Source organism: Mandrillus leucophaeus, unplaced genomic scaffold (assembly GCF_000951045.1).
Source record: "Mandrillus leucophaeus isolate KB7577 unplaced genomic scaffold, Mleu.le_1.0 Scaffold151, whole genome shotgun sequence".
NCBI classification, from domain to species: domain Eukaryota; kingdom Metazoa; phylum Chordata; class Mammalia; order Primates; family Cercopithecidae; genus Mandrillus; species Mandrillus leucophaeus.
The window spans coordinates 812735-823812 of NW_012101488.1; the positions used below are offsets into that span (position 1 = coordinate 812735).

General features: G+C 56.9%; 1 protein-coding gene across 1 annotated transcript in view; it reads left to right on the forward strand.

Annotated features, from left to right (window-relative positions):
- PPP1R37 (protein phosphatase 1, regulatory subunit 37) overlaps positions 1-11078 on the forward strand; it is a 55606-nt gene that overhangs the window by 41396 nt on the left and 3132 nt on the right. The window contains exons 2-8 of the mRNA XM_011975085.1: positions 5789-5886; positions 7511-7556; positions 7802-7902; positions 8588-8707; positions 9307-9457; positions 9567-9722; positions 10754-10866. Of these exons, the coding sequence (XP_011830475.1) occupies positions 5789-5886; positions 7511-7556; positions 7802-7902; positions 8588-8707; positions 9307-9457; positions 9567-9722; positions 10754-10866 (785 nt within the window). The remainder of the gene's footprint in view (positions 1-5788; positions 5887-7510; positions 7557-7801; positions 7903-8587; positions 8708-9306; positions 9458-9566; positions 9723-10753; positions 10867-11078) is intronic.

The window sequence follows — 11078 nt, forward strand, 5'->3', positions numbered from 1 at the left end:
TGTCTCAGAAAAAAAAAAAAGAGAATACACACACACCCAAACACATGTGTTCTGAACATACCTCTCCTCCTCTCTGACATCCACTTGAATTCTGGTCCCTGCTTAACAGGCCTTCAGAGCCTCGGACTTGAGCAAATGCATCTGAGCCCTGACCTTGAGACCCACACTCACATACATGCCCACCCCACATACACGTGTGCACATGGTGGATTTACTGCATGCTGGAGAAACAACAGGAATGTAAAAGCTAAAGAGCACTTACATGTTTTTTCTTGTTTTTTCTTTTTTAAGAGACAGAGTCTCACTGTATTGCCCAGGCTGGAGTAAATGACACAGTCACAACTCACTGCAGCCTCAAACTCCCAGGCTCAAGCTGTCCTCCCACCTCAGCCTCCCAAGTCACTGCGACCACAGGCACATGCTAATTTTTGTATTTTTTGTTTGTTTTGTAGAGACAGAGTCTCACTTTGTTGCTCAGGCTGGTCTCAAACTCCTGGTTTCAAGTGATCCTCTCGCCTCAGCCTCCTGAGTAGCTGGGGTTACAGGCACGCGCCACAACACCCAGCTAATTTTTGTATTTTTAGTAGAGACGGGGTTTCACCATGTTGGCCAGGCTCGTCTTGACCTCCTGGCCTCAGATGATCTGCCCTCCTTGGCCTCCCAGAGTGCTGGGATTACAGGCGTGAGCCACCGCGCCCGGCCCAGAACTCATGTTCTTAACCATATTGCAAGACACTATCTCAGGTAGGACCTATGAGATGCTGTGAAGCCTGCCTAAGGTCACTGAGTGTGTGAGAGAGACAGCAAAGATCCCAGCCCCATCCCTGAGGGCCACAGCTGTGCCCTAACCATTGCACAGCCCTTCCCTTTGGAACCTGGCTCTGAGTTCCAGCCCGGGCCTTTGCAAGAACTGCAGTCCTGCCATGGCTGTTTGGCCCTGCCCGTGGAATGGGGGTCCTGTGGCTATGCTCCCCTGGATCCTGGGGACGCACCCCTTTATGAGACTTCAGTCACTTTGCCTGGAGACCGTGACTGACAAAGATCACCTGCTTCCTGCCGCCTTAATTGAGACAGTGGGCATCGCATGACCTTTTCCATGCCCATCATGGGGTCATGTGGGCTGTGACATGGCGTAGTCTGGTGGGTCCAAGCTGGCCCTGTGGTCAGACCTGGTGGGCCTATCACCTCCCCTCTTGAGTCCACATTAAGTGCAGATACTGACGAACTGGGTGTGAAATGCCCCGGATAGCACGTCTCATGTGGTTAGTGCTCAGTACGCCAGAGTCAGTTATTTTGACCCACACCTGCTCATGAAGTGTCTCACGCTGCCGCTTTCTTTTCAGCCACCTCCTCACACCATTTTAAATGGACAGGTGTGTGTAGGGCTCGTCCTGGGCCAGCCAGCCGCTCTCCATGCAGCCTTGGACGAGTCATCACACTCTGCCCATGCCGCAGTTTTCTCCTCTCTTGTTTTTTTTTTTTTTCCTGAAATTATTTGGTAGAGACTGGCTTTGTTGGCAAGGCCGGCCGGTCTCAAACTCTTGGCCTCAAGCAATCCTCCTGTCTGGGCCTCACATCGTGCTGGGATTGCAGGCGTGAGCCACATGCCCTGTCTCCTCTCTAAAGTGGGAGGGCACTAATACTCCCGTCATGGCGCTGATCAGGGAATTGAAGCCGTGTTTATTGGCATTGGAAGTGCTGGGGATGGGCCTGGCGGGTGTGAGTACCGTGTCGGTGTGACATTCTGATCTGCCCATGCTGCTCTTTCTTTTTTCTTATTAATAGATTGGTTTCTTTTTTATTTGGATATATTTAGCCTTATTTCTAAGCAATGGTATTTGTAAAATCTTAGTTTTGGTGTGTTCATTCCTTTTTTTTTTTAGACAGAGTCACTCTGTCGCCCAGGCTGGAGTACAGCGGCACGATCTTGGCTCACTGCATCCTTCACCTCCCAGGCTCAAGCGGTTCTACTTGACAGTGCCTCAGCCTCCTGAGTAGGTGGAACTACAGGAGCTCGCCACCATGTCCGGCTAATTTTTGTATTTTTAGTAGAAGTGCATTTCTACTGCACTTCTGTAAGCACTTGGGCGGATGTGACCTCCTCAGGCTCTGGCTCTGTTGGTGACTCCTGCAAGGCCGGGCCTGGTTCCAGACCCTGTAGGTGCCCAGCTGAAGGTGTGGTCTGATTGCTGTGTGGGGAGTGAAGGTTGCCAGCCTAGAAACTGGGCCTCAGGCTCACCCAGAGGCTCTTGGTACAAAGAACAGGCGCCATCTTGGCCAGCTGCAGTGGCTCACACCTGTAATCCCAGCACTGTGGGAGACTGAAGCGGATGGATCACGAAGTCAGGAGTTCAAGACCAGCCTGACCAACATGAGGAAACCCCATCTCTACTAAAATTACAAAAATTAGCCAGGTGTGGTGGCACGTGCCTGTAATCCCAGCTACTCGGGAGGCTAAGGCAGGAGAATCGCTTGAACTAGGGAGGCAGAGGTTGCAGTGGCTTGAGATCGTGCCACCGCACTCCAGCCTGGGTGACAGCAAAACAGTCTCAAAAAAAAACGAAGAGGTGCCATCTCAAGCACTTTATGTGCATGAGACCGGCTGCCATTGTGTCAGGGGTTATGGTGGTATCCAGCCTGATGCCACAGCCAGCTCTGGGCCAGCCTCCTCGCCCCAGCAGTGCCCACCCCCAGCCTGATCCTGGACGCTGGCAATGCTGTGACATGAGCCGCTACTAAGCATTTGCAGTGCTAGGCTGGTCCGGACTTTCTCCACAAATGATTTAGTTCTGTTAGTCCACCCCCGCTGTAAAACAGCTACTCTTCCTTCCCCATTTAAAGCTTGAGGAAGCTGAAATGTGGAGAGTTGAGAGAGTGTATCCAGAGCTCCCGAGCCAGGGCTAGGACTTTAACCCTGGCTTCAGCCGCCACACAGGACAGCTTAGGGTGGGCCTGGCATGACTCCCGGCTTCATAGAGTCGATGCGCTCGCTCCTGGATGAAGCGCCTGGCAGAGTCCGTGGGCAGCAGTGCTGTGTATGTCATGCGAATTCTTCTTATGCTTCTGATGGTTCCTCCAATTTGCATTTCCTTTTTTTTTTTTTTTTTTGAGACGGAGTTTGGCTCTTGTCACCCAGGCTAGAGTGTAATGGCATGATCTTGGCTCACAGCAACCTCCGTCTCCCAGGTTCAAGCGATTCTTCTGCCTTAGCCACCCGAGTAACTGAGACTACAGGAGCGTGCTACCACACCCAGCTAATGTTTGTATTTTTAGTAGAGGCCAGGTTTCGCTGTGTTTCCCGGCTGGTCTTGAAGTCCTGACCTCAAGTGATGCGTCCACCTCAGCCTTCCAAAGTGCTGGGATTACAGACGTGAGCCACCATGCCCAGCCCAGGATGATGATTTTTAAGGCGGAACATTAAATAGGATTGCAAAGGATGCCAGGCTGAATGCTTTTCCTCGCTGACATGTGAAGTGAGAGGATGTAGCAGCAGCTGTCATAAGGCCTTCAGTCTCAGAGTAGTGACGGGCATTCAGAATCTACTGTAACTTGATGCAATGAGAAAGGATCTGTTGTTTCTTTTCATGGCAGCCTCAAGGTCTGCTAAACATTGTTTCTTTTCTGTGTCTCTTTTTTGGCCTCTGTTAATAAGAAGGAAATGCTAAATTTCAGTTCTGTTCATGAAAATAAAGAGATAATAAGTTTCTCCCCTCAAGTTCATGACCCCGACTAGTTAAGACCGGGGCATGCATGGGCTTGTCCATGACTTGGGGTAGCTGCTGGAGTCCTGGGGGCTGCCTTCCCAGGCAGGGCCAGCTCCAGTCCCCACTAGAGCTCCAGGGTCAGCAAGCACATGGGCCTTTGTCAGACGGCTCCTTCTCTGTCTGCAGGAGGGACACCTGCCATCTGCTGACCACCTGCAGCTCCTCCCAGGCCTCCACCCGCAAGGAGGAGGAAGTGCCAAGGCAGGAACCGGGCCTGACCTCTAGGGATGTCGGGGACTGACCTCTGTCGGCTTCTTTCCTCTAGCACCGCAGTTCAGCAACCCATCGCCACCCAGCACAGTGGCCAGAGAGGAGTCCCGGGGTCTGATGTTAGACTCTGCCCAGGAACAGCCACCTGGTCCCAGGGAGACACCATACTTTACCTGGACCTCAGTTTCTTCCCCTAGAAAATGGGGCAGTGCTTGATGAGACCAGGGGTGCAGAGCCCCTGGCCTAGCAGGGTGGCAGGAGGAGGAGTCCACACGGAGATATTACTGGACTGGAAGCTCTCGGGGACTCCCACTGCCTCCAGCAGCAGGGGAATGGCAGCAGGGCGGGGGGGGCCCCGAGAAGCTGCCAGCAAGCCCTCTTCCTGGCCCCCTTCCCTGCCCGTCCTGTCGTCTCCATTCCCAGGATCTGCTGGCCCAAAGAAGGGCTTTCTAATGGTTCAGGCCTGACCTCTCCCTCTTCTGCTCCTAGCCTTTCCTTCCTGCTCCCCTGGTCACCCTGGGGTAAAATCCAAGCTCTAATAGCCAAAAACTGGAAACAGTACAAATTCTTGTCAGCTGGTGAATGGGCAAATAAAACACAGCACATCCTATAATTACTCTTCAGCAGTATAAAGGGACTGAAACTCGGGCTCATTATGCTCAGTAAGGGAAGCCAACCGCAGAAGGCCACACAGCTTCAATTCCATTTTAATCAAATGTCCAGAAAAGGCAAATCTGTGCAGATGGAAAGCCCAGTCCTCGCTTCCGCGTGGTGGCGGCTGTGGGCCTCTCAGGGACGGGGGCTACAGCTGTTGGGTTTGGGCTACGTCCATTCATGCTGGGAGCCACTGCCTGTTAGCCTGGGAACACCCGGGACCAGGCCTGTCCCTTCCACCTGCTTCTGTGTCCTGGGTCAGGGAGTCGGGCCCTGAATAGCTGTACGGGTCTGTGTAGCTATTGAGAGTATTTTGGGAGTGGGGATTCTGAGAGGCACGTGGCATTGTAGTTGAGAGCTGAGTTCAAAGCCCGGCTCCCATGTATACCAGCTGTGTGATCTTGGGCAAGGCTGTTTCTCTGAGCTTGGTTTCCTTATAGGGTTAAAGTGAGGATTCGTTCTTTCACCCAAATAAAGCACAAAAAAAAAAAACAAAAACCAAGGACCAAGTACAGTGGCTCATACCTGTAATCCCAGCACTTTGGGAGGCTGAGGCAGAAGGATTGCTGGAGCCCAGGAGTTTGAGACCAGCCTGGGCAACATAGTGAGACCCCATCTCCACCAGAAATAAAAATGACCTGGGCATGACAGTGCACGCCTTTGGTCTCTGCTAGTCAGGAGGATGCTTGAGCCTGGGAGGTCAAGGCTGCAGTGAGCCGTGTTTTCACCGCTTTACTCCAGCCTGAGCGACAGTGTGAGACCCCATCTCAAAAACAAACAAAACACCGAGACAGTGTTGGAGACGTGGTGGTGACCAAGACGGCCCCGGTCCTGTCCTCCTGGGCTCCCAGTCTAGTAGGGGAGGTGGCTGATGTGTAGAAAGATTGTGTACTCTTCCTTGTGTATTTATGTGAAGGTGCTTAGAGCCAAGGTGAGGCGTGGAGGGCGGTGCTGACTTGGGGTGGGGGTGCCCAAGGGCACCTTACCTCGGGCAGTGGCCAGCCGGGGGCCTGAAAGGGAGTACAGAGCTCAGGCAGCCTGTTGTTGGGGGAGGGCTGAAGAGGGCAGTAGGGGCAGAGGCCTTGGGGCAGGAGTGGGTGGAGACCCATGAGGGACTCGGGGTGTGGACAGTCACAGGCCTGGGTCCCCTGTCCCTGCAGCCCAGAACGTGACCGTGGATGAGGTCATCGGCGCCTACAAGCAGGCCTGCCAGAAGCTGAACTGCAGGCAGATCCCCAAGCTCCTCAGGCAGCTGCAGGTACAGGAGGGGCGGGCTGGGTGCATCCAGTGTGGGTGTCGGGGGGCCCTAGGGTGGAGCCACCCCAGCAGGAGAGGGCCTCCCACTCCCCAGCCCCAGGCGATCATGAATACATCTTTGAAAGCCTGCTGCTCAGCTAGAGAACTAATCAGTTTCTTCATAAATATGAAGAGCACAGAATTCTATAAAGTAAGACATTCAGGTATCCGTCAGCCCCAAAAGAAACGCTGTTCCCTGGGGAAGAGACATATATACGATTCTTGTAAGTCTGAATTACAAAATTTCTTTCTTTCTTTCTTTTTTTTGAGACAGAGTCTTGCTTTTGTTGTCCAGGCTGGATGCAGTGGCACGATCTCGGCTCACTGCAACCTCTGCCTCCTGGGTTCAAGCGATTCTCCTGCCTCAGCCTCCCAAGTAGCTGGGATTACAGGTGCACGCCACCACGCCCAGCTAATTTTTTTTGTATTTTTAGTACAGGTGGGGTTTCGCCATGTTGGCCAGGCTGGTCTCAAACTCCTGACCTCAGGTGATCTGCCCACCTCGGCCTCCTAAAATGCTGGGGTTACAGGCATGAGCCACCACGCCCAGCATATTCATAAAAGTCAGAATTACAGAAATAACATATATCCTCAGGTTAGAAAAAAAAAATTAAAATACTACAGATCTGAAAAACCAAATCCACCTCTTATCTCCTGCCCCAAGGCCCCCCTCCTCGGGAACGCCCGTTGTTGGCCACTCGGCATTTCCTGGCCTTTTCTGTGCGTTGGTAAGGTGGCTATTGAGAGCTACCTGCTGGTTTTCCATTTCCACAGAGGTGGCTCTCCCACCATGCCACTCCCCCAGCCCCCTCCCTCGGCGCCTCTCCTGTGGGCCCCAGCTTGACGCCTAGTCAGTGAAGCACCGCTGGTCCCAAGGGTTCCAGGGTTGCCTGTCCTCGGGCTGTTGACCCTCAGCTGTGCTGGAAGCAACCACGCTCCTTGTCCATCACTGTTCACTGGGGTTAGGATAGGTTCTCTGGAACATTCCAGAAGAGGGGCTTGCCAGGTCTCAAGAAGGGTGGCTGCTCAGTGTGGCAGCTGAGAGGGTGGGTCCTTGGAGCCCGTCGGCCTAGTTCAGACCAACCGTGCAGCATCCACCCTACAGGTGATGTGTGTAAGCCCAGAGGGCGGGAGCTGGTGTCTGCAGGGCGGTGGGCTCTAACTGGGTGCTGGGCCCCAGGCTCTGCCTTCACCAAGAGGCCTCCTGAGCCCAGCCCTGCCAGCTTCCCAGGCTCATTTCCTGCCTCACAGCCTTTGCACAGACTCCTTCTGTCGGGACATCCCCCAGAGATGCTGGGCCTACTCCCTCGCTTGGTCCCACTGGGGCAGAGGCGCTTTGCCGAGGCCTGCCTGGCTGCAGGGCTGGCTGGTCCTCAGTCGTGTGGGTGCAGAGTTCTCTCGCTATCTAAGGCCCTGTACCCCAGGTTCCAGCTGGTGGGCGGCGTCTGAGCCTCTGTTCAGTGCCTTTGCAGAAACCCCACCCCGGAACCCTGCCTGACCTCTGGCATAGCAGCCATTTGGGGCCTCGACTGCCTCCCTGTTCAAGTGTCGTTCTGCCTTAACCCCCATCCACTCTGCTTTCTCAGGAATTCACAGACCTCGGGCACCGCCTCGACTGTCTGGACCTGAAAGGTGTGTGTCTGGCCAGGGACTGGGAGCCCTAGGGTCGTGGGCAGGTCGGGGGCTCCCTAGAGGTGAGTCTGAGGACCTGCCTGGGGTCAGCAGCTTCTGGAGCTGAGCTGAGCCAGGGCAGGGGCTGGGCCTGGTGTGGGGTGGGAGGGTGGGGGCAGAGGGCCCTTCCAGCCTCCCCTGGCCATGTTCCCGCCATGCAGAGGTGCGCTGTCTCAGACATGCGCACGGCTGCTGACTCCCCCCAGGTGAGAAGCTTGACTACAAGACCTGCGAGGCCCTGGAAGAGGTCTTCAAGAGGCTGCAGTTCAAGGTCGTGGACCTGGAGCAGACAAACCTGGATGAAGATGTGAGCAGCCCTGCCACCACCCACTCGGCTCCCTGAGCTCCCGGGCCCCTTCGAGGTTTGGGTGGGGAGAGGACACTGCAGGAGGAGGGGGTCCCTTAGACAAAGGCTGAGGGGTGGTGCAAGGGCGGGACCTCTGGCAGGGCAAGAGAGAGACATCCAGTATGACCAGAGTGGATGTGGAGGGTGCGTTGGGGCCCCTATGGCCCACCCTCATAAGCAAGGAGAGCCTTGGGGAGCTGAGCTGAGGGGCAGGCGTGTGGCCCCCAGGAGCCCTTTCAGGAACCACGCTGGCGGGTCCAGCTCCTATGGGATGGGCTTGGAAAGCATTCTGAGAGCAGCCTCCCATCAAGGCCCAAGGGCCCTCCCCTCCCCAGCCTTGGAAGTCCCCAGGCACCCCTGATGTCCGGATCCTGAGGCCCAGGCTCAGGAACACCAAGGCCTGTCCTGGTCACTCAGCACATCAGTCAAGGACTCTGGAGGGCAAGTGACAAAAAACAGACTGGCTACAGCAGAGAAGGAAAGGGTTTGTCCCCGTGGCCCACGGGGCCCTGTCTATGCTTGTCCTCCTCTCCCGTGAGGCTCTCTCCAGACCCTGGACCCCTCATCTCTCAGTGGGCCCAGTGTCAGGGCCCACGCCTCTCCCCCAGGGCATCCCAGAGCTGAGCCCCCGAATCTCTACCTGCAGGGTGCCTCGGCCCTCTTCGACATGATCGAGTACTACGAGTCGGCCACCCACCTCAACATCTCCTTCAACAAGCACATAGGCACCCGGGGCTGGCAGGCGGCCGCCCACATGATGCGCAAGGTGGGCGCCTCTCGGCTTCCAGGAAGAGGCAGCTCAGGCTCCTGGCACGGGGAGGCACTGTCTCAGGGCACGGCCCGTAGGCTCTGACTGCATGAGCTCTTTAGTGTGGGCTGTTGTGGGGATACTGGGCCTGGCCCTCAGGCCAGGAGGAGAACAGGGCTGAGAGGTGTCCTGGCCCCCAGGCCCCCAGCCCCTTCTCTCCTTGCGAGGCGTTTCGTGACCTCCACTTTCTCCCATCCACAATGTCATCCCTCCGTGAAGTCATTCCCTTGGAGGTGGCCATGGTCGCCATTCCCACGTCACTCCTGTGTGAAGGCTGGGTGCAGGGAAGGGTCGGGGCTATCTGGGAACCTCCCAGCCACACAGGAGTTGGGGATCCTGGCTGCCACCAGCCCTGCCTCGCTCACCCACGAGACCCCAGACTGAGCCTTCCCTCCCCAGCCACAGTTTCCCCTACTGTAAAACCAGGCGACATAGCCAGACGACAGCTGTGGCTTCGTTGCTTGTTGAGATGTGGGGCCACAGGTCCTGGGCTGGCGCCAGGAGCGCTGGGGCAGGCCTGAGCCAGTGCCTCACCCCTGTCCCCTCGTCCCCTGCAGACGAGCTGCCTGCAGTACCTGGACGCCCGCAACACGCCCCTGCTGGACCACTCGGCGCCGTTCGTGGCCCGTGCCCTGCGCATCCGCAGCAGCCTGGCAGTGCTGCACCTGGAGAATGCCAGCCTGTCAGGGCGGCCCCTCATGCTGCTCGGTGAGCCCCAAGCCCGGGAGGGTGAGTGGGACGTGCGGCCTGCTGGGGGCAGGGGCCGTGTACCAGATCTGGGCAGGGCCTGCCCAGTCACCGTGCCCCCCATCCCCAGCCACGGCCCTGAAGATGAACATGAACCTGCGGGAGCTGTACCTGGCGGACAACAAGCTCAATGGCCTGCAGGACTCGGCCCAGCTGGGTAACCTGCTCAAGTTCAACTGCTCCCTGCAGATCCTGGACCTCCGGAACAACCACGTGCTGGACTCGGGTGGGTGCAGGGGCCCACCCCACCCCACACCTGTCACCCAGCACCCACTCTGCCCGGCCCTGCGCTGGGTGGCCCTGCGCTGGGTGGTGCTGGGGACACAGATGTGGCCAAGACTAGACCCACTGACAACCTAGACTGGGCAGGACTGGGCTGATGGAGCCCAGAGGCAGGGTCTGATCAGTCTGGGGGCCAGGGAGGGCTTCCTGGAGGAGGAGACACCTCAGCTGACAGCCGCAGGATGATGTGAAGTGAATAATTACAATCTGAAAAGAAAGCAGTGTTGCTGCGATAACGGGCTCAGCTGGAGGCTGCTTTCAGATGGTGGACGAGGGAAGACCACCGTGGGTCGGGGCCTCTGGGTTTCCATCTGGAGGCTGGAAGCAGAACCAGCCTTGTGAGAAGCCTGGGAAAGGGTCCAGATGGAGGGAGCCACGAGTGCAGTGGGAGGAGCTCTGGTGTTTGATGTTGGGTGGTTGAGCAGAGAATGGGGATCCGTCAAAGGAGGCATTCCTGTTGCATCCTGGAGGGGTGGGGGGAGGGTCACTGTGTCCCCAGGTGGCAGGCCCAGACCGCACTCTGCTGAGCACCTGTCCAGGACCATGGCTGTAGGCCTCTGGGCTCAGCCCGGAGGGAGACACAGGGCTCTGCCCTCGGGAGCCTGTACTCCAGTCTAGAGACAAAGAGAAGATGAGTGAAACCTGCAGCCCGTCAGATGGTGGGATCTGCATTGGAGGGAGACAGTGCTGACTGTGGGTGGGAGTGAGCCGGCTTCGAGGTGAGGTGGGCTGGAGGTGGTCACATTTGAGCAAAGAACAGAAACATCTGGGGGAGGCTGTCATCCGGGCACCCGGGCCCAGGGGTCACAGATGTGTGCCCAAGGGTGCCAGGCCGAGGCAGGGCTGCAGGGCAGGGCCTGGGCCTGTGGGACCTCCACGGAGGTCCTAAGCAGAAGGGGTTGCTCCTACCCCGCAGCCCCCTCCCGGGGAAGCACCCCGGCCCCAGACAGGGCTCTGACTGCCGGCCTTCTGCAGGTCTGGCCTACATCTGCGAGGGCCTCAAGGAGCAGAGGAAGGGGCTGGTGACCCTGGTGCTGTGGAACAACCAGCTAACGCACACGGGCATGGCCTTCCTGGGCATGACACTGGTGAGTCAGGCTGGCAGGGGAGGGAGGCACCTCGGTCCCCGCTGCCGCCTCCCATCCCAGCTCTCAGCACAGTTGTCTGCAGCTGACGGCTCCTGTCCTGCCCACCCTGCAGGTTCACGACGATTTAAATTCAGCCCCACCTGCTTCCTCATTCAACCTCTGTGCCTGTTTTCTCTGAGGAGCAGCCCTTCTTTATCTTTTTTTTTTTTTTT